Source organism: Mus musculus, chromosome 4 (assembly GCF_000001635.26).
Source record: "Mus musculus strain C57BL/6J chromosome 4, GRCm38.p6 C57BL/6J".
NCBI lineage: Eukaryota > Metazoa > Chordata > Mammalia > Rodentia > Muridae > Mus > Mus musculus.
This window is the reverse complement of record NC_000070.6, coordinates 154,026,604-154,049,570: the sequence shown is the minus strand read 5'-3', so window position 1 is coordinate 154,049,570 and position 22,967 is coordinate 154,026,604. Positions and strand designations below refer to the sequence as shown.

General features: G+C 49.9%; 1 protein-coding gene across 2 annotated transcripts; it reads left to right on the top strand.

The window, feature by feature from the left end:
* Positions 1-6,825: 6,825 nt before the first annotated feature.
* On the top strand, positions 6,826-22,927 carry Ccdc27 (coiled-coil domain containing 27). 2 transcript variants are annotated; one of them, XM_030253639.1, is made up of 12 exons: positions 6,826-7,156; positions 7,730-7,856; positions 8,502-8,603; positions 9,915-10,069; positions 11,725-11,904; positions 12,712-12,804; positions 13,080-13,503; positions 13,691-13,821; positions 16,222-16,299; positions 16,562-16,774; positions 21,447-21,701; positions 22,715-22,837. In XM_030253639.1, the coding sequence occupies exons 1-12, from the start codon at positions 6,827-6,829 to the stop codon at positions 22,835-22,837; spliced, it is 2,211 nt and encodes a 736-aa protein (XP_030109499.1). In that variant the 5' UTR covers position 6,826. The 2 variants fall into 2 exon arrangements, with proteins under 2 accessions (XP_030109499.1, NP_001028627.1); NM_001033455.2 differs by having other exon boundaries at positions 6,894-7,156; positions 21,447-21,551; positions 22,715-22,927.
* Positions 22,928-22,967: the final 40 nt, after the last annotated feature.

Here is a 22,967-nt window from a genome sequence, read left to right as displayed (position 1 = left end):
CAGTTTCACATCTACCTTAATGTCATAAAGACATACATGATTTGTCGTGTCTATGTAAATGAAGGAAGATGGTGTCTGTCTTTCTGAGACTGGTTTCATTCACTAAATAGTTATCTCCACCTTTATCCATTTTCCTGAAGACACTAAGTATTGTTTATGGCAAAAAAAAAAAAAACAAACAAAAAACAAAAAAAACCAAAAAACCCACAGGAATGTCTATCACGTTTCATTTGCCATACATTCATTGCCAGAAGCCTTCATTGGTTCTATATCACGGTCACTGTAAATTACAGTGAGTTCCATTTCTTATTAAAATCTACCCCAAAAATTAAACAAAAAAAGATCTATTCTGTAATTTGTTTGTTTGTTTGTTTTGAGACAGGGTTTCTCTGTATAGCCCTGGCTGTCCTAGAACTCACTCTGTAGACCAGGCTGGCCTCGAACTCAGAGATCTGCCTGTCTCTGCCTCCCAAGTGCTGGAATTAAAGATGTGCACCACCACTGCTCAGCTCTATTCTGTAATTTTTAACATTTGTAAAGCATTTTGGGGTCCTTAAAATTGTCTTGGGAGGTATTCTAATTTTATTTCTGTTGCTGTGGTAAAAAAAAAAAAAAAAAAAAAAAACCACAATCAAAAGCAGCCTGGGAAGGACAGGGATTGTTTTCATCTGCAGGTCATATCTGTCTCTGAGTTATGAAGTTATAAAGTGAACTGAAGCAACCCTGGAGAAGCTTTGCCGGCTCACAGGCTCATGCTTATAGCTTCCTATGGTGACGCCACCTCTAGTAGACTGGGCCCTCCCTCCTACATCAAGACGACAACCCTCACAGGCCAATTTTAATTAAGACTTTCCTTTCGGGTGGCTCCAGGATATTGAAAATTGACAATTAGAGTCAACCAGGGTAGAGGAGACAAAACCATGAATTTCCTTCAGCTGACAAGAAGCCCATCTCCCCCGAGAGCAGAACGACCACCTGCTATCCTGGTGGATACAAAGTGTCTTGGGCCAGATCCTTCTCTGTGTGAGCCTTGTCTGGCTTTGCTGCCCAGCCACGTGCAGAACTCAAGATTCTCCTGCTTCCAGTTAAACCCATCCTTAGGGGAAATGTCATATGCATTTTATGGCCTACTGACCTTTCTGCTATCAGGGGCAACACTAGATTCTAGGCCTTTTAGTTCTAGAACCCACCCTCATAGTCACAAAAGGGTCTCTATGTGGTCACACCTTAAGCTTTATTCTTCACCTGGAACTGGAATGACGGTTGTCTGGAAATCTTTTCCCACATTGTACTGTGTTTTAACCATGCTGACAACAAACACCCAGGCGTTAGACTCCCCAAAGTCAGATCCAGGTTGAGGGAGTCAACACGCACTGGGTTTTCACTCTGAGCTTACCCTATGCGGTTCCTTTCCCTGTCTGACATCATCAGGGACCTCCTCACCTCCTGAAGACAGGCATGCCCAGCCAACCACTGCGGACAGACTGGTCAGCAGCTCCCACAGTGCAGGTCACCAAGATGGATGGAGCTGCCACAGAGTGGCTCTGAGCTGCTCTGCAAACGTCTGAGCAAAGAGGGATAGGAGGAAGGAAAAGATTGTTCTTAAGAGCTGGAGGGGGTGGGGATGGGGAAAAGCAAACTGAACAGATGTTAAGGAACATTCGTTGGGTGTTTCAGAGCCAAATTACCCGAAGCCAGAGGACAAGCTGCTTCTGCCCGGGCAAAGTGAGCTGTGGAGATTGGATTCACGGTTAACACCAGCTATGCAGGTCTGATGGTCTAAGTTCAAAACCCACAGTGGAAGGAGAGAACCCACTCTCAAAGCTGTCCTCTGATCTCCACACGTGAGCTTTGGCACACATGTGCACACACAAATACAATGATAATAAACACAAATTCTACACAGGTGTGGTGGCGCACACCTGTAGTCCCGTCATTCAGGAGGCAGAGGCAGGTGGATCTCTGTGAGTCTCAGGCCAGCCTGGTTTAGATAGGGAGTTCCGGGACAGCCATGTAGAAAGAACATTTCTCAAAACAAAATAAAATTTATAGATTAAAAACTTTAAAATAAAGAAGTGCTAAGTGATCTTTTCAGGCTGAAAAGATGTATGTGCTTGCTGGAAATGTCACCTTTATTTAACCTGATGTAGCTTGTCACGGAGGCTTGCTGCTGAGTAAGCTTACCCTTTCTAGTTCTTTCTGAACTCTGACTGGCTGGTTCACCTCTGCTGTTCTGGCTCAAACTCTTCTCCAGGCTGACTGACTCAATCTGGCTTTTCTCTTGGCCTCTGTGTTGCTCTGCTCGGCCTCTAACTGGCTCTGGCAATCTTCTCTAATTTTTTGGTTCTTTCTCATTCTCTGGCTTCAACTGTCTCTGCTGGCCTCCAGGAATGCAAGACCTGAAGACTCCATTGCACTGACTCCAAACTGAGGACTCCCTCCAGTCACTCAACTGGTTGAACAGAGCTGACTGACAAGAACTCAGAGATCTGCCTGCCTCTGTTTCCTGAGTACCGCCATGCTTGGACCTAAGGTTTTCTTTACCAGAAACCTGCTCTATACCAGGCTGGCCTTGAGCTCAGAGATCTGCTTCACTCTGATTTTCTCCTGGGATTAAAGGTGTATCCGTATTCCAGCCAGATCACACAGACCTAGAAGGAAGTGGAAGTCTTTGGAAGCCATCCCTTGTTAGAGCAGCCATACTGCTGAATTAAAACTTCTCTATGCACAGCCACAAGAAATTATTTTTACATCTTGATTTTTGAGGAGTTCACCTGACCTTTGAAAGCAAAATATATAACTTCGTCTTTTGATATAAGCAATGCAGATAGATATAATACTTAAAAGAACAGCATAAAGAGCAGAGGCGTGGCTGGGTGTAGTGCCACACCCCTGTGATTCTTGTACTCAAGGAGGCTAAGGCAGGAGAATCTTTAGTTTGAAGTCAGTTTGAGCTACCTAGAGACACTGACTCGAAAAAATAAAGGACTTATTTGGCAGCAGCACAATCTTTTTGTTGTTTTGTTTGTTTTACTAGACAGGGTCTCTCTGGGTAACTCTGGCTATCCTGAACATGGAACTCACTATGTAGACCAGGCTGACCTTGAACTCACAGAGATCCACCTGCCTCTGCCTCCGAAGTGCCTGAATTAAAGGTGAGTGCCACCACCGCCTGGCTACAGGTGGGACACTCTTAAGTAAAAAGTCAAAGACACACCTTGTGTGGCTGGGCTGGCAGCAGCCACTCCTGCAGAGCACACGAGCATGTGTAGGGGCTCTGAGTGAGTGAGATGGAACTCTGTAATATGTTCAGCAAAACCAAGAAAAAGGAAAGGGGCGGAGGAGAAAACAAGTGATGTAATAGTGACCAGCCTCATTGGGAATGACACCAAATATCAACCGGTGGAATCTGCCAAAAAAAGAAAAAGTTTGTGTGTGGGGCATTAGCACAGGTTAGACCCAGCCTTGTGTTGCTCATGAGATTTCGTGTTTGTGCATGCCTGTTTTGCCTGGAGATGTGTGCAGTGCTCATGGACACCAGAAGAGGGCGCCAGATCTTCTGGGGCTATAGTTAAGGATAGTTGTGAGTTGTATCGGGGGTCCTGAACCTAGTAGGTCCTCTGAGAGATCAAGTAGTGCTCTTCATGGAGGCATAGTTTCAAGCCTGTGATATGCACTTGAATATAAAGGGAGAAATTGAGAATGAGTGGACAGGCAGGCAGACTGTGAAATGCAAACATGTCCAGTAAGATAGGCTGTGTGTGAGTGTGTATGTGTGTGTGTGTGTCTATGTTTGTTTGTATGTATGTCTGTGTGTCTGTGTGTTTGAGTGTCTGTGCATGTGTCTATGTGTGTGTGTGTCTGTGCATGTATCTGTGTGTGTCTCTCTGGGTGTCTGTCTGTCTATGTCTGTGTGTGTGCATGTGTGTCAGTGTGAGTGTGTCTCTGTGTGTATGTCTCTGTGCATGTGTGTGTGTGTGTCTGAGGGTTTTTATATAATTTATAAGAATGGTTTACAGGCTGTAGTTCATGTAGTTCAACAATGGCAGTCTTCCAACAGAAAGACCAAGGATCCAGGAGTTGTTCAGTCCATAAAACTGGATGTCTCAGCAGTTCCCATTGGCTGCTGGAGTACCAGAGGAGTCCTGGAGAGCTTTTAGTCATCAGTCTGTGTTGGAACCTGCTGAAGAAGTGAATTATAATACCAGTGACTGATGCCTTAGCAACAGGATATGAAGACTCGCTAGTGAGGGTGAAGGCAAGCAGGCTATGGGCAAGAGCCTCCTTCTTCCATGTTCTTTCATGTGGGCTGCCACCAGAAGACGTGGCCCAGATCTAGGGTGGCTCTTCTCACCTTAGAGTATCCAATCCGGAAAGCCCCTAACAGGCATGCATACCCTGCTGCTGGGGTTTAGTTGATTCTCTGGGGGTAGTCACGCTCAGATGTTCCAGACTGGCCATTACACACAGAAAGCCAAATAGTGCATATTTTCTCCAGTGTGTGGATCCTGGATTTTATGTATAGATCCATAAACTTATTTAGTGTACACACAAACAGAGAGTGGAAATGAGGCTATTTGGGTAGAAGGAGAGGACTAGCTGGAGGGGAAGGAAAGCACAGGGCTGAACGCCGTTAGAAATGAAATATGGGGGCTGGAGAAATGACTCATGGTTAAGAATATTAACTGCTCTTGCAGAGGCCCAGGTTTGATTCCTAAAACCCACATGGCAGCTCATAACCACCTGGTGCTTTGGGTCCAGGGGATCGGGTGCTCTCTTCTGATCTCCACTGGTATCAACATGATGTATGTATGTGGTGCACAAACATATACACAGGCAAAATACTCATACTCATTTTTAAAGATGCGCTGAGTCAGGTTTGGCCCAGCTCAGAAAGCGCTCAGACTGACCCCTCTAGTCAGCTATCTGCCCTTCAAACTGCTAAGCTATGTCTGCCAAACTAGAAGTTTAGAGTAGAAAATTACTCACAGCCGAGCTTTCTTGAAGTCTGGTAAGTTTTACAGTGAACAGGATGGAGAACACAGCTTTGGGTGAGGAAAGACAAATGTGTGTAGCAGAGGGCAACCGGGGATAAATGGAAGTCGGGTCTTTGTCATGGTGCTTTCTAGGCTGTTGGCTGTGCCAAAATGAGGCTGACTATCTCCTTCCCTGCCACCGGCTGTCAGAAAGTCATCGACGTGGGCAGTGAACACAGCTTCATATGGTGTGTGAGAAGCAGAAGTAACTGGTGGTTCTCTGGGTAGCAAGTGGAAGGGTGATGGGGTCCAGTCAGTGGTGGAAATGCAAGCAAGGTTTTCCCATGATGCAAGGGGCAAAGGGCATTCTTCTTACAGACCGGGAAGAACTGGAGAGAGCTAGCACAAGTCTGTTTGTGGATGGTAACTTGGGAAAGAGACAGAGACAGAGACAGAGAGATAGAGAGACAGAGGCAAAGAGGAGAGAGAGAGAGAGAGAGAGAGAGAGATTTCCTGGACTGGCAGTTGCTACTCTGGCTCCACGTTCAATGGTTGGAACCTAAAAATGCTAGCAAAATCCAAAAGCTTTTTAATTTCTCTGAAGAAGATGATATCCACCCACATGCTGTCAGAAGCCCCTAAACACAGAGGACGAGAAGCCCAGGACCAAAGTGCCCAGGATTCAGCGTCCACGTGTCCTGCAACACAAATGTATCACCCTGAAGAAACAGCACGCTTAAAAAAAAAATGAGGCTGCAGAACACTCTAAACGATTGAACAAATTAAGGAAGGGGATTGACAGGAGATGCAGGCTGTCCTTGCTGAGAGCTTCTCAGGCTGAGCCCAGGGATGCTTTAGCAAATATTTATTCTCAAACCGGGTTTCTACCCCGCTTTTGATCATTCAGTGCCCAGATAAAAGACACACAATTTTTATACTTATAATAAGCTTTTCAAGTATTAGAGCTATTGCGCCTCTCTCCTATCAATAAGCCAGAGTTATAACTTGCTATGTTTCATCAGAGGCTGCTCTTAACTCCAATTGGCCAGCCCTCTGGGCCATGTTTTCATGATTCACCTATCCTGTGGTGAATTTTCTCTCCACCATCTTCTCCTCACTTTTCTCATGGTCCCACCTCCGATCCCAAGCCTGGGAATCAAAATCCCACCTATATCTCTTCTGCTAAGCTATAAGCCGAAGGCATCTTTATTTACCAATCAAGAGTAACTTGGGGAGGGGGCAGATACATAGCGTCACTTGTGTCTATGTGCGGATTCTCTCATCCCTGGGGGCAGCCAGGCATGGGGGGGGGGCTAGTATTTAACATTACAATACATAGCAAAAGACCAAACCTCACTCAGCACAGAGAAAATAAGTCTTTAATAGGAACAAATAAATAATCATACCTTGAAAGGAAATGGATGACCCGTACAACTGGTGACCCCTCCATGACTCGAGAAGTATCATGTCAGTCTAGGCTGACTCTCGTCTTTGCAGAATAAAACAAGCAGCGTAGATTTCCCTCCTCAGCGTCTCCAGAGCTCTCACTGTGAAGTGCAGATCATCTTCCCTCACGGCCCAGTCGAAGCATTCGATACCCTGGAATGAGACATCCTGTCCATGTGTCCAGTGGATAAACACCAATAAAAGAAAAGAAAATGACTACTCCTGCACCCTCGACAACTGCAAGAGGGGGATTCCCGGCCCTGGGGTCAGACCGCCTCTCTTACTCTTGTGACATTCTGAGATTTGGTGGGAATAGTGTTTGCATCTACTTCCAGACCCTTTCCCTAAATTGGAGGAAATGGAGAAGACTATGACGCTGCCCTGTTTCTATGGAGACATCTGTGATGCCACACACTGCTCCCGGGAGCCTTGGAAGCCTGTCTTTTCTTGCTTGGACTGCTCTGAAGAGTCAAGCTAAGACTGTCTTCCCTTCCGTAAGCGAAGCCACGCACAGGTTATTCGGGGACTCTGGTTCTGACTCCTCTATGAAGCAGGAGAACTTGACTCAGGAATGCTGCTCCACATCCCCCAAGATCAGCAAGGGCCTGATGGTGCTTCAGAGCATAGCCAGCCGGGGCTGCGACACACAGGACTCAGAGAAGAAACCGCAAAGTACCCAGCAAAGCCTCAAAAAGTCAAGCCAGGCGGCTGCCGGATACTTCTATGACAAGGAGGTAAGGGGTTGGGTGGAGTGCTTCTAACCTGGCTACGGCCACTCTTCTTGCTAAAGGGTCACTGGAGCTGTCAGCCAGCAGAGCTTGGTGAAGGCTTGGTGGCAAGCTGTCACACAGAGCCCAGGGGGCCTGAGGACTGCAGCCTCTGGTAGGGCAGAGCCCTGGCTGTCCTTGCCCAGTGCCCTGAAGGACTCGTCAGGGAGGTTAGCTGTAGGGAGTAGCTGGCTTCCTCCTCTGCAGACCTTAGTCTGGACAGCCAAGCCTAAAGGAGGAAGTCAACCCAAGCAAGGAGACCGAATCTGTCCTGAAGGTCAGAGAGGAAAGGGTGAGAAGAGGCAAGAGTCACCTGAGCCCACCGTTCACCAGGGGAGCCAGGAACGGTGAAGTTGGCGGGCTCCGTGACTTCCCAGTTGGGTGCTGAGAACCCATCTAAGGGTTGTCTTTAATGCGTGTGTGCTTCCCAGCCAGCCAGGAAAGGGTCGGACCATTGCCACAAGCCACAGCACAGACAGGGGCCCTGCAGCCATACCGAAGGCACACCCAAGTATTTGCTCTTCTTTCTTTTCCTGCCAGGACCAGATCAGGAAACTCAGCAAACACAACGGCTTTTTGTCTGAAATGGAAGATATGAGAAAAGCCTTCCTCATGCGGCCTGGGTGTCCCCAGTTTAGTACCAGGACAACATCCATGTCTCATGTGGGTAAGTCCTCCCTGCCCCGTACCACCAAGAGTGACTGGAGAAACTTGCTGCCTCCTGAAACTCTTCAGCCTGTAAGGAGCTGTAAGGAGGTCACGGTCCTGAGATCTCCCATGGGAGCACAGACTTTGGGAGGCCTGTGCCGAGACTGGGGGATAACCAACCTGAAGGAGAGGTCAGTTTTATCCCATTCACGATTATACCTGTTTTGTTGTTAGGAGCTCAGTCAGAGTCAAGGCTACACCCTAACCTCTTGGCTTCCTGGCCTGCTTTTGCTCTGTGTCCCAATACCAGCTTGAAGACTTGCCCATGAAGCTCAGTAGTAGCCAGGCACATGCTCTGGTCCCCAGCAAAGGGAACTATGTGATTGTTGGGGGGGGGGGTAAGCCGAGGGGCCACAGGGTCCAGGCTGCAGGGTGTGTATCTACATCCTGTCACTGGGCACCACGTTTGGTCTGCTCAGAGGGAACATTGTGACCAGATGGGTAAGAAGATAGAGCCCGTGTTTTGATGGAGTCCATGATTCAGGCTCACACCTCCATAGGAGGGAGGACTGACTTGTTTAAAGATCACATGATCAGCCCGGGCCCTAGAGATCCTAGGACAGGGAGGATTTCTTGTCACTTCTTGACGCCTTGCCCATTCCAGGTTCTGCCATTATGGTTGATCTTCCAAGGACCTGCTCTGGAGTTTGGAAGTTGACTGAGGACCATCCCCTAGGCAGGCTGGGCTCTGCCAGCAGTGTGGATGGTAAGAGGATCCTGGAGGTCTCTGCCTGCATCTTCTGGGGCCCTGGGCAATAAAGCCACTCCCAGGTACATCTGCTGTGCCCTTATGGAACTCTTCCCAGGACTGCCTGTCCCTCAAATGCTCTGAGACACAGGCCACCTAGATCCAGGCCTGTAGGACTCCACTCTCTCTAGGGGAGACACTAGCACTGCTCCTTGTCTTTGGCTGAACTGCAGTGAAGGCTGCATTCTCTACCTTCCATGTACCACTAGCTTCCAGGCCCCAAGGCACAGCCTCCTTGAATAGAGAAATAGGCTTTCATTAGCCAGAAGGTGAGATGAACATGGTAATTTCAGGCAATGACCTGTAGTGAGCCACTCTTTCCAAGCTTAAGAAGGTGAAGAATCCCATAGTCTAAAGCAGAACTGTGGGGTTCAAGAGGGCTGGGTCATGGTGTAAGCAAGGGCAGGAGCAGATGGTTTTCTGTCCTGATTGCCAGACTCTCGGGTATGTGCTAGGTAGGGGTGGGTAGGTAGCCGTGGGATCTGAGTATATGCTAGGTGGGAGTGGGATCTGAGTATATGCTTGGTGGGCATGGATCTGAGTATATGCTAGGTGGGGGTGGGATCTGAGTATATGTTAGGTGGGAGTGGGATCTGAGTATATGCTAGGTGGGAGTGGGATCTGAGTATATGCTAAGTGAGAGTGGGATCTGAGTATATGCTAGGTGGGCATGGATCTGAGTATATGCTAGGTGGGGGTGGGATCTGAGTATATGTTAGGTGGGAGTGGGATCTGAGTATATGCTAGGTGGGAGTGGGATCTGAGTATATGCTAGGTGGGCATGGATCTGAGTATATGCTAGGTGGGGGTGGGATCTGAGTATATGTTAGGTGGGAGTGGGATCTGAGTATATGCTAGGTGGGAGTGGGATCTGAGTATATGCTAGGTGGGAGTGGGATCTGAGTATATGCTAGGTGGGCATGGATCTGAGTATATGCTAGGTGGGGGTGGGATCTGAGTATATGTTAGGTGGGAGTGGGATCTGAGTATATGCTAGGTGGGAGTGGGATCTGAGTATATGCTAGGTGGGCATGGATCTGAGTATATGCTAGGTGGGGGTGGGATCTGAGTATATGCTAGGTGGGGGTGGGATCTGAGTATATGTTAGGTGGGGATAGAATTTTAATTTGACAGTGGGAGACAGATAGCTCATTGGACAGATACTGGCTTCTGATGGAGGGTTGGGAGGGGTGGATACTACCATGGAAGATTCCACAGCAGATCCACAGGGAAGAATCCAACCCTCTCTGGCCTCTTCTTCCTCCACAGGGAGGGTCTTTCCATTCAGCAAGAGTGCTTGTGAGCTCAACTACCCACGGAAGAGGAGTGAGCCTTCAGACCCGAGTCCCACCGGCAGCCCCACTGTGGTCAAGAAGTCCCAGAGGACCAGAACGCCCTGGTATATCTCAGTCATCCATGAGAAGGTAGGGTCCCAGGCTGTCCCCTTGTCCTGCTCACCCATGGGTGTCTAGATAGCTGTGGCTTAAAACGACTCCCAGACACTACATCTCCTTCTAGGAATCCAGTGATCGTCAGCCACCCTCCCCCTGCCCCCACTGTGCGTGCTCAGGGACATGCACCGTTTCTCCTTCCTTGTCCCAGGGTACTTTAACCTGGCACGGGACTTGTTAATGTGTGTAGCCATCAACCATTCTGTACACCTTCAGCCCAGAAGTCTCTGTGACCATGAGTCCTAACAATGTGAGTGACAGAGGCCCAGGGGGTTGTGCACAAGCCAGCACAGGCTGGTGGGACCTCTCCTGAGGGATGAGCCCATAGTTTACTTATCTGAGACTCCAGTGGTTGAAATTTGACTTCTGGGCCTCTCTAGCATTGTTTTTAAAATAAACCGATGCACAAAACTAGAAGCACTTAGTCCAGGCTCTGGAAGGTTCTAGGTTATCACTAATCCATCTGTCCTATCATTTTGCATCCTGGAGCTCAAAGTCTGAGTCTTGCGCGTGTGCTTACAACCCCAATGCCTTCTGTCACTCTCTTGTTTTGAGGCCCGCATGCTCAGGCTGGCTTTGAACTTACTTTATAGCACAGGCAGACCTTGAATTCTCCATCCTCCTGTCTCAGCCTCTCGAGTGAGTTGAGATTCCACGGCATCTCCACAGACAAGTTTTAAAAAGCACAGGCCCCATTTCTTTACAAGATGGGTGTTTTCCCTTGTCTTCTTCTGTGGCTCCTGCAGGGGCAGCTTCCTCACTCCTGGCATCCCTGAGTCCAGTCGTGTCTCTCTCTGATCAGCTGCTTTCTCTGTGGTAGGCCTTCTCTTAACTCCAGGTTGTGTCGATTTTCTCAAATGTATTGCTTACTGTATCTGTATCACGGATTTGTGCGTTCGTGCACGTGTGCAGGTGTGTATGTGTGTGTGTGTGTGTAAAGGACCTTGGGTGTTGCTCTGAGGGTGCTGTCTGCCTTGGTTTTCGAGACAGGGTCTCTCACTGAGTACAATAGGCTGGCCCTAAAGATCTGCCCATGTCTGTCATCCAGGTGCTAGGATATAAGTGTGCTCCCCGCCCCACACCCTGGCTTTTTCTTTAATGTTGAGTTAACTTTAAATTATTGGCTTTACTAAAATGAGACAGGTTTTCACTTTTATTCTTTTTAATGAATTATTTTCTGGCATACAAGTGTTTTGCTTGCATGTGTGTCTGCTTTCTGTATACAGTGCCAGAGTGTAGAGGTGCCAGATGCCCTGGGACTGATGTTACAGATGGTTATGAGCCATTGTGTGGGGTGGGGCTGGGAATAAAACCCTAGTCCTCTGGGAAAGAGCTCAGTGTTCTTAACCACCAAGACATCTCCCTAACTCCAACCCCTACTGTAGGTGGGTTCCAGAAACCAAACTCAAGTACTTTGCTGGCTGAGCATCTCCTCAGCTCCTATCCGTCCTTCTTCCCTTCCCCTTTCCTTCTTCCCTTCTTTCCTTCTTTCCTTCTTTCCTTCTTTCCTTCTTTCCTTCCTTCCTTCCTTCCTCCCTCCCTCCCCCCCTCCCTTCTAGGGACAGATAAATCTCCTCTGTGCTGAGAACTTGGTCTTGGACACCCCGAGCTGATCCCTTTCCGTTCAGGATCACTCTCTGCTCCTGATGGGAGAAGAGCTCCAGCGTTTCTCCGAGATGGAGAGCCAGATGCAGAAGAAAGATCAGGAGATCCTGACACTCCAGAAGGAGAAGGAGGCCCTGAAGAAGCAGCTGAAGAACCTGCTCAGAGGCAAAGGCACAGAAACCTCTTCAGCTTCCATCAAGATGGTGAGCCTTCTGGCACGTGGCCTGGAGAAGCACTGAGGTGTCCCCAAGAGCAGAGGGCTCTGCTGCCTCTGTCCGTTCAGGTCTCGGCCGAGGGCTGGGTGAGGCAGGTCCAGATGGTCAGGAATGGACTCTTGATGGGTCTGAGACTTGATATTGTTCATACCTAATGACTGCACTTAGGTGGGAGCAGGCATGAAGTGGGGGCAGGCAGGAGACTGGAGCTCCTGGATAGTGCCTGGGAACCTCGGGAGAAACTGCTCACGCAAATACCCAAGGCAGAACAAACAGGACTGCTTCCCCACCCCCACAAGGGCTCTAATGCAGGCATGAGAGGACAGGGCAGCCAGGCGAGCCACAAATGATCATGGTGTCAAGTGCATGCTGAAAACTGATCTGGTGGGACCCAGAGCCCTGCTGTGCCCCCAGGGCTGCTCCTCCACAGACCTTTGCCTTGCTTTTCTGGAGAGTACCACTTCTTCATCCTCCCTCCTTCCTCAGCAACCATGATTCCTCTTCCTCATCTACCAATAGCTCTTCCTCCTCAGTTCCTTTTGTTCCTTCCTCCTTCTCCTCCTCCTCCTCCTCCTCCTTCTCTTCCTTCTTCCTCCTCCTCCTCCTCCTTTTCTTCCTTCTCAGGACCCACCTCCACCAGAGTCCCAGTCTTGCTCTGGCTGGGCCCGAGTTCGGCAGGTACAGCCTCCTCAGGTGGCCCCTCTGTAGTTAGAGAGACAGATGTTCCCCTCTGAGAGGATGGGACGAGGGGGGAGCTCACCTGGAGAGTCTGAGGTTCACAGCTGCATCTGATAGGACCGGTCCTTTGAGACGCCCCTGAAGCTGGGGAGGATGAGTGTGCTGAAGACCATCTACAAAGAAGAGGATGAGCTACAGCACTGGATGCAGGTGTGGAGCCAGCCGAAGCTCCAGGCTTTCACTCTCCGATCCTGCTAGGTGGCCCCATCCCGGTCTGTGGTGGCCCCCCACCCCAAGTGCAGATGAGGGCAGTGGATGAGCTCAATGCCCCTCCCCACCAAGAGCACTGGTCGGTTATGTCCTGATAGGAGGAGATAAACGAACTGGGTTGCTTCCTAGAGTTGGTACCTCCCCCCCCCCCCATCCCCTGTACCCGAGGGCATCCGCATCCACCGCCCTTTTCTCTCTGCCCCTCCCCCCTCCAGATGCAGGAGGAATATAGCATGGCGGAGAGTAGCAAGGAGCTGCACGTGGAACCAGGAAGCGCCATAGAGGAAAAGAGCTCTGAGGGGCCACCCGAGGAGGCTGCAGCTGCCAAACTGAGCAGGCCCAGCCAGAGCAAGACTGAGACGCTGCTGGAGGTGGGCCCCGAGGAGGAGGAGGAGGAGGAAGAGGAGGAGGTGGAGGGTGATGAAGCAAAAGGAACTGAGGAGGGAGAGATATTGGTGAATGAGGAAGAGGCATCGTGGGAGCTTCGGGAGGACGAGGAATGTCACCCCAAGAGGTCCTACTCCATGACGGAGTCCTTTGAGGAGGAGCTGATGGCTCAGCTGGAGGAGTATGAACGGATGTTGATGGACTTCCAGAGAGAGCTGGAATTCACTAGGTCCAGATATTCCCTGGCCACAGGTAGGGGACAAGGGGCCTGGTGTGGTGGGGTGTGGGTGGTCAGGTCTGCCAACTTCTCAAGAGAAGCAGGGGATGCAGCTTCCTCTCCACCAGGAGCTGCATCAAGAAGGGCGACCAGTCATTCAGACAAGCCACTCAGAGCCAGGTCCTCCCTCTCTGGCCCTGCCTGTCTGCTCTCTTCTCTTAGGGACCATCACATCTTTGCAGCGGCAAACTGACTTCCAAGAGTCTCAGCTGCGGAAGGTCACCACGGAGAACGAGCTGCTGGAGAAGGAGCTCCGGGAACGGAAGCAGCAGATACAAGACATGACAGACAAGGTGGTGTGCGCATGTGCTCAGCAGCCATACTGGCCTGTCTCAGTGAGCACAGCCAGCAGAACCCAGTAGGCCCAGCAGTTCGGGGAGCATGGCTTTCCTTAGGAACAAAGATTCCACGCTCAGGGCACCAGCTGGTGACAGCAGAGCCAAGATTCCTACCTGAGTTTATGGACAACCACGGCCCCGCTGTTCTTTGGTCTAGAATGTGTCCCTTTGTCCTGTGCCATGGTAACCCCGGTGGTCACTTACTAGACATTTGCTGGTCCCTGAATGTCGGGGCTAACTAGCCACTTTTAGAGGATGCTTAGCTATGGGGCTCACTCACGCTTCTGTTATCAATAGCCAACGTAAAACACGTGATGAATTGATAGGTGTTTCTTACCCACCAAGCTACTCCACAAATGCCTCCCTCTCATATACCCCCTCCCACAACAACGGCTTCTGAGTTTTCTAGTCAGTTCTTCAGGAAACTCCACTGAGGCATCAGATAATGCTCCTCAAAGAGTCATCGTCACTGAGGCATCAGCGAATGCCTGCCTCTTTCCCTGGTTCCTCACCCGCCTTGCACGGGCAGGCGTCCCTCTCCTCACCCTTTGCCTTCCTCACATCATCTTATCCCAACTTGGGCGAGGGCCTTGTGTGTGCACATCCTTGGGATGCGCATGAGTTTCACTAAACAAACACTCGTGTATCTGTGAGGCCCGTGTCCTGATACTGAGCTTCTGTACCCAGGGTCTTCTCTTTCTCGGTGATAGCCTGATGTTTCTGCATAGAATATTTAGAGGAAGTTAGATTTTCTTCTCTTTTGGAAGGAAGTATGTCTTTAAAGCTTCGGGAATACTCGCTACCTGAAAATGCCTTGATTCTGCACACTGATAAGCGTCAGGTAGAGCCCAGGTAGGAGACCCTTATCCCACCCTGCTCTGAAGGTGAGGGAATTGCTCTTGTAACTTACAGACCTGCTGGTGAGAAGCCCAAGGTCAAAAATCCTCTTTCTTGAAGGTTGTCTGTTGGAAAGCTGTGAGATTCTGTCTCTGTCCAGGATGTCCTGAAACTGTAGAAAGTTGTTCCTTTTATTACTATTATTATTATTGGAGTATTGACTCGTGTTTTGCCTGTATGTTTGTCTGTGCCAAGGTGTCAGATCCCCTGGAATTGGAATACGGATAGTTGTAAATTGCCATGTGGCTGCTGGGGATTGAACCCCAGTCGTCTGGAAGAGCAGCCAGAGCCCTTAACCATTGAGCCATCTCTCCAGCCCCTATTTTTTCCCTAACATTGCAAGTTTCATCTCGTGCGTCCCAATTCCAATTCCTTCCCAGTCTTTCCATATCTGCTTGCCTTGTGACCTCACTGGAGCATGGTTCCTTAGATAGAACAGAGTCCTTTTTCTCCCATTGACTTGTCCCTCGTTAGCCTGCTGTCATCACACACCGGAGAGGCACTCCGTGGCCTTCAGGACTCGTGGCCTGTGTTCTAGAGTCTTTGTTTGCATTTGCTGTGCACGTCTTTGTTCTAGTCTCTTTTCTGTTGCTCTGACACAACCTCCTGACAGAAAGCAGCTTGGGGACCAACGGTTCGTTTTCCCTCAACAGATGAGCGAATCCAGTTCACAGCCCCTCGTGGCAGCGAAGTCAAGGCTGGAGCCAGAAGCAGCTAAAACCCACAGTCAAGAGCAGAGAGGATGAGTGCTAGCATGCTTGGTGCTCAGAGAACAGTGTTTGTTCTTGCACAGTCCAGAGCCCCAGCCAGGGAAGGGAGCCATCTATTTTCAGGCGTGGCCCTTCCCAAATAAATTAATCATCAAGACAATCTCCCTACAGCCACACCCACAGACCAACATGGTCTCTATTTCTGTTAAACTTGCTGCCCCAGGCTGCCTGCTACCTGGGACTGTGCAGGTGACTATGTTGTGGTCCTGGCAGAGTGGTTGCCTGGAGTTTCCTTCCGTAGAATCTCATCTAGTCTTTGTGGTAATGAAGGTTCCTTGAAAGCTAGGGACCTGCAAGAGTGTCTTAGTTACGAGTAAAGGATTCTTGCTTGGGTTCTGGGCCCGCAGGCAGGAGGCTGAGAGTGTCCACAACTCAGCACACAAGGCTCTTAACTTCCTGTAACAGCTGGCCGCTGACCACCGTTCCTCTCTGACATTTACAGGACACCGAGTGTGACCAGTTCTGTCTTTGGCTTCCCTGTGAATAGTCTGGCTTTCTTGGCTCTGTGACGTAGGGCGCCATCCAATGCTCTGCTTCCTGTGTCCCTGGGCCCTCTCTCCTCTTCCACATTTCTCTGGCAGAACCCCACAGTGTTCATTCCTGGGAGGGCCAGGGAGGCAGGTCGGGTGCCTGTGCTTTATCTGCCCCGGGCCTGGGACCCAGGCTGACTCCTCTGTCTGCCCTGCAGTTCTCCAACCTCCGGGAGGAAAAGAAGCATCAGGAGATAATGGGACTCATTGAGAAGGAAAACCTGGTCCTCCGACAGGTGATGGCTGTTGGGCGTCGCTGAAGGCTGGGCAGGGCTACTGTTCTTGTGGGCTGGGCTACCATGATGGACAAGATAAGGCTGGAACGTCTGCACAGTTGAGTTGGGCCGCTTCATCCAGGCTGCGCCTCACTCAACAGACCCACTGTGGGGGTCTGGCAGCAGTTGGGCTGGGTTGCAGGAACCCGAGGTCCATTGCCTCCACCTTTTGGGAAGAAGTGGTAAGGACCACTAATGCTCTGCCTCTCCGGGCTCTCTCCAGCAAGTTGCAGACTTGAAGATGGATCTCATCAGCAGTGAGCGGACTATTAAAGAGCTGAACACCCAAACCAAAGAGCTGGAAGATCAGGTTAACACCGACAAGGACCACCTGAGGCGGTGGAAGGATTTGCATGACGACCTACAGACACGTAACGAGATCATCCAACAGACAGAGCAACAGACTCGTGTGGTCCTGGAGGCCACCCAGGCCAGGGTAATGCCCACCCTCACAGACCACGTGCCCAGCAGACAAGGGCTCTGGCTCATCATGCTTCCGATCACAGCTGCAGTGTAGAGTTGTTTGGCAAGTGCTGGGGGAGGGAGTGAAGGCTCAGGGAACATTATGGAAACACAGAGGGCAAGGGCCAGCGCTGTTTATGGAGAAAGCAGGCCTTGAGGTCAGCTAGAGAAAGAGGCGGTTGGAAGCGTGATTGTGTCCATGTCTGGCCCCCATCCTGCCACCTCCCTCCTGCCCCTAAGTATATCCTTCCTTCCTGCTTTTCTCTTTTCTAAATAGATTTTTATAACCTACTGAGTTAATTTGGTACTGCCATATGTGAATGGCTGCGGGTTCACACACCAGGGCATGAACAACCTGTCGCTAACTGCCAATAGCTCCTGGGCTGGAGTCAGGGGGGAGCTCCGGAGCCCATCCTGCTCCACACTGGAATTAAAAAGGAAATTCTCTGTGTGTGTATGAGTGTGTGTCTGTGTGTGTATGTATGTGTGTGAGTGAGTGTGTGTCTGTCTGTGTATGTATGTGTATGTATGTATGTATGTATGTGTGTGTATGTATGTGTGTGTATGGGTATGTGTGTGTATGTATGTATGTATGTATGCATGTGTGCATATGTATGTGTCTGTATGTGTATATGTGTGTGTATGTATGTCTGTGTGTATCTGTGTGTGTCTGTGTGTATGTGTATGTATGTGTGTATATGCATGTATGTGCATGTGTATGTGTGTGTCTGTGTGTGTATGTATGTGTGTATGTCTGTGTATGTCTGTGCATGTGTATGTCTGTGTGTGTATGTGTATGTATATGTGTGTGTGTATGTGTGTATGTGTGTGTGTGATATGTGTGTGTGTGTCTGTGTATATGTCTGTCTGTGTGTGTGTGTCTGTGTATGTCTGTGTAAGTGTATATGTGTGTGTGTGTGTGTGTGTGTGTGCATCGGTACATGTGAGTGCAGATGCCTGCAGAGGCTAGATGCTTCAGATTCCTGTGGAGCTGGATATAAAGTGCCCCACCCACATGGGTGCTGAGATCTTGTAATCTGTGGTAGTCTGAATAAGATCGGCCCACATGAGTTCATGTTTATATACCTGGTCCCCAGTTGATGGAACTTGTTTAGGAAGGGTCAGGGAGTGTGGCCTTGTTGGAAGATGATGGGTTTTGAGGTTTCAAAAGACTCATACCATCTCTAGTGTCTCCTGCTCTGCCTCCTACACGATGGGTCAAGATGTAAGATCTTCTGTATGTATGCCTCACCACCATGGACGTCGTCAGCTCTGTAAACCCCACGGTCAAATGAGCACTTTCTTTTATACCTTGCCTTGGTCATAGTCTTATTGCCACAATAGCAAAAGTAACTAGACAGACTTGAACTCGGGCCCTCTGCAGGAGTATGACAGGCTCTTAACTGCTGAGCCACCTCGCCTGTCATAGTCTATGGTAGAGTGTTTGGCTGGCTTGACCTTGTGCACGTGTCCACGGCTGCCACGTGTTCATGTAAGTAATTCCGTTCACGTCTAGGGGAATGCTTCCCAGCTCTCTTCCCCATCCTCTGACTCCCACATCCCTTCCACCCTTCCTCCTTGATTGTTCCCCGAACCTTGAGGGTGGCGGAGATACTACTTTCCCCACTAGAGGGAGGAGTTGGAGGGGACAGGTCAGACAATTCAGACCTGCTTGCAGGTGAACTGGGCCCAGATCTTGCTATTTTAAGCTGCTGCAGTGCCCTAAGCCCAGCATAGAGAGGTGTTTATGAGGGACTCGGGCTGGATGAGAAACTCAGTTCAGAGCTGATCTCATTCCAGAATGAAGCAAAGCGGAAGGTTGCGTGCGTGCAGGTACAGGCTTTAGACAGATCTCTCCCTCTCATCCACCAGGGTACCAGGGTAGGTAGCTTGACCCAGCGCTGTCCTCTATTCTGCTCCGGTCATCCTTCCTGGCCAGCTGGTGCCTGTTAGGAAACTGTTTCTGGTCCCATTGTGGTCCTAGGGACAGCACTAGCCAAGAGAAGATGTATCTTGTATCATTTGCCAGTGTGTGTGGACTTGGTAGAGACTGGAATGTTGGGTTGACAAAATTCTGAGTCAGTGGTCTGCAGGACATAGTGCTGATAGGTGAGGCTCTGGGAGGGGGGGGGGAAACTGAGGCTGGATACCCCAGGCCACTGCTACCTCCTGACCAGAGGCAACAACTCTGCAACAAAGTCTGAGCCTGCAGTGCTCTGGGTTCCTTGGGAACCTTACCCGGTGTTTGACGGGTGGGCACCCAAGAAAACCTGGCAGGACAGCGGAGGCGAACAATCCAGAGTTCCAGGTTAGCCTCAGCTACCCAGGGAGTTGTGGATCAGCCTGGGCTACATCAGACCCTGTCTCCGGAGGCTGCAGAGATGGCTCAGTGGTTGTCAGCTCTTTCAGGTGACCCCCAGTTCAGTTCTTCTTAGCACCCACACAGTGGTGCACAAGCATCCTTCACTCCAATTCCAGGGGGCCCAACACCCTCTTCTGGCCTCAGACGGCACTAGCTTGTGGCACACAGACAGAGTGGCAACACTCTCAACGGACATGCAATAAAAACAGGCAAATCTTTCAAAAAAAAAAAAAAGACCCTGTTATCAACGGCAACATTAGAAGGAAGACCCTTTTCAGTTGGCCCTGCTGAGGAGGTGGCCTAGGAAGTAGCCATGTACGGAGCTCTAGGCAATGTAAGCGCTCTCTGGCTCCCCTTGAGTGTTTCTGTATTACTGGGGGGGGGGTGTCAGATACAGTGTGAGAGGGATGGTCTTGTATCCATGGCTGGGATGGTCTCCGTCTGAGGAATACTGGGGTACAGGTTAGAAGATTTTACCCCTGAGCATGTGATTGGCTTGCCCTTGGATGCTGGCCGGATGACCAGACCTAAGCTCAAGGATATTGACAAGCACCAAAGCCTAAAACATGCGCAGGGTGACCCCTAGAGTGACTCCTGGGAGCTGGTTCATAGCATGGGGGCCTCGTCCCAGGAGGGAAGGAAGAAGGGTCATATGCCCACAGTCAGGATCAGAGCACTCAGAACCACCTCCCGGCTTCCTGGAGAGTGTCCTGGTGGGCCGGGGGAAGGTGCTGAGTGGGGAGGAGAAAGCAGGCTTTAGGGGTCCTGTACACCCTGTATCATTTTTATTAGATTTGGTTTCTAATTTTCTTTTGTCATAGGTGAGACCTGGGGTGTTGTGCACGCTAAGCAAGTACTTTACCAGAATGGAATCCAGTTTTGTTGTTTGGTTTTTGGTTTTTCGAGACAGGGTTTCTCTGTATAGCCCTGGCTATCCTGGAACTCACTTTGTAGACCAGGCTGGCTTTGAACTCAGAAATCCGCCTGTCTCTGCCTCCCAAGTGTTGGGATCAAAGGCATGCGCTACCACGCCGGGCTTGGAATCCAGTCCTTATTATATTTTAAAATTTGTATCACATGTTTCCTTAATCTCTGTCTGTCTCCTCCTTTCTCTTGTGTATACGCACACTTGAGCACGTGGATGTGTGTAGGTCAGAGGCTAATTTTTAGGAGTTGGTTTCCTCCTTCCACTATGTAGGTCTCAAATATTGAACTCAGGTCATCCATCAGTCACAATAGCAAGTACCTTTACCTGATGCGCTATCTCACTGGCTACTTTTTTACTGTCAAGGTTTAATGGATGGTGTGTGTGTGCGTGCATGTGTGTGTGTGTGTGTAGGTGTGTAATAGATGAAAGAGATTTGTCTAAACAATTGATAGTTTCTAGAGAAGGGATGGGGCAAATTGTTAAAGAGGCTGAGATGGGGCTGGAGTGTTAGCTCAGCCATTAAGAGCACTGGCTGCTCTTCCAGAGTACATGGGTTCAATTCCCAGCACCCACACAGGCAGTTACTTCACAATTACCAAATAACTTCAGTCCCATGGGATCTGATGCCCTCTTCTGGCCTCTATGAGCATTGCATGCATTTGGTGTACAGACAGCACTCAGGCAAAACTCCCATACATATAAAACTAAGCAAAACAAACAAACAAACAAACAAAAAGAGGCTGAGGTCTTCAGTGGCATCTAGAAACTGAAGTGTATACCACTTTTATTATTTTTTTTTTACAGTATTTTGAGTCTGTGTGTATATGCCTTCAAAAGCCAGAAGAGAGCATCAGGTCTCCTGGAGTTGGAGATACTGGCAGCAGTGATTCCTGTTAGGTGCTGGGGACAGAACTCAAGTCCTCTGCAAGAGCAGCATGTGCTCTTAGTCATGGAGCCATTGCTCTAGCTGTGGTGATATTTTACAGCCATGTACAGGGCTGGGAATATATCTCAGTGGTGGAGAGCTTCCCTCATTAGCATGTAAGAGGCCCTCATTTCCACTCTGTGTGTGTGTGTGTGTGTGTGTGTGTGTGTGTGTGTGTGGCGCATGTAAACACACTTTTTTAGTTTAAGAACATAAAAATAAGCAAGTTGGTATGCTAAAGCTTTTGTGCTTCGGTGTGGGGCCACCCAAGGAACTGGGCTTCGATCCAGAATATTCTAACTCTTGGGCAAGTACCACTTCCAGCCATGACACGCAGAAGCAAGAAATACTTTCCTGGCCTGCAGGCTTACTGTAGCAGGGCCAGGCATCGTTCTCGGTAGCAGCGGGGTGCCTTTCACCTTTGTTCACAGTATGAGAAGCTAAGGAATAAGATCATCCAGGCTGTCTTCAGTGTCAGTGGGAACAAGAACTTGTCCATGGAACTCTCTGATAGCTACATCCTGGAATCCCTGCAGGTGAGGGGAGTCAAGCTGTGTTCGCCACCTGAGGCTGAGGGAAGAGGAGAGGCTTGGACTCATGGAAACCCAGCTCTCATTCTGCCTATGCCTTCCATGCACTGTAACCCCAGGACAGTCCTTGAGACCAGGCTATCCCTGGGGATAGCTGTAGCATGGAGTTGTAGAACCTGAGATACAGCCTCATGGAGGAGGGGCACTCAGCTACCCTAACCCTCATCCCTGCACAGGGAGAGGGACTGGCTGCCTGTATTCTGGAAGTTGTCTGGCCAGCTCAGCTTCCTTGGTGGAGCCTTCTCTATAGAAGCTGCTGGGCCAGAGTCCTGGCACAGACTCCTCCCTCTTGGCCTCAGCCTTGCCAACTCCTATGGACCCCCAAGGCAGAAACTTTAGACAGGTCTGGGGCTGCAGCACTGTCCACCAGCCCTTGGGGCTAATCCTAGGGCTGTGCATTTCTCTACACTGTAGGGTTTTTTTTTTTAAAGGGATAGGCATGCCTACTCTGAAGGTATTGGGCACCAGAGTCCTGGGGATCACTGAGGTACCAGGCTGCTCTGGTTGCGGCCACATGTGACATAGGGTCGCATCTCACTAGCAGCCAATCTGTTCCCAAGGTCTAGGCCTTCTGTTATATTGCCCTGTGAGCCCAACATTCTGGCATTTCCCTGTAGCTCATGGGGAGTGAGCCTGAGTCACTGCTACCTCTGAGGAGTAGGACCCTGGGGACAGGACTATGGCCTGTGTCTGCTGGTGGGGAGGGAAGTGGGACAGGGCAGAGTAGATGCCTGAGGTCCCATAACTCTTTCTGCTAGGAGTGAGGACAGAGCTGGGGAGGGACCAGATGGCCCTTCTGCACGAGATCAGACAGCTTTCTGGTCTGTAGGCATCTAAGGCATATTCCCTTCAGTGCCGTGTTGACCAAAGGGGTGGGTTTATAGTGAAGGTTAGACACAAGCCTACTCCTGGGACAAGCACATTGTCACTTTCCACCCTGCCTCCTGTGGCATCACAGCTCCGGCAGGGACACACACTTCAGAGGCAGAGATCTCTGCCTTTGTTTTGATATGGGTTTGCTCTTGCCTGCTGCAGCAAGTCCTGGGGTGGGGGTGGGAGACCTCCTTGCAGAGCTGAGAAAGCACCCACTGACTATGTTTCTTGTTCAGAGGATCATCTCGGAGAGGAGTGACTTCTACAGTCAGCTGAAGCAAAAGGGCGTGAAGGTGCCCCCACTACAGCAGTCAGATGTCTCCCTGCCTAGCAAGATCAAGAAGATGGCATCCAAGTGATACAGCATGCCCAGCTGAGACCAGGACCCTGCTGGCAAAGCCAGTCTATGTGGCTAGTTCTGTGATAGATAATTAAACCTTAGAGTTGGCCACCGTCTCATCTCTCTGGTACCTACAGGACCTCATTCTC

Excerpts from the sequence above, each read along its gene's own strand:
- Ccdc27 (XM_030253639.1), top strand. The coding sequence starts at position 6,827 with ATGCCACACACTGCTCCCGGGAGCCTTGGAAGCCTGTCTTTTCTTGCT. Across the intron at positions 10,070-11,724 it reads TCTCAGTCATCCATGAGAAG|GATCACTCTCTGCTCCTGAT; the intron begins GTAGGGTCCCAG and ends CTTTCCGTTCAG. Across the intron at positions 16,775-21,446 it reads TGGAGGCCACCCAGGCCAGG|TATGAGAAGCTAAGGAATAA; the intron begins GTAATGCCCACC and ends CTTTGTTCACAG.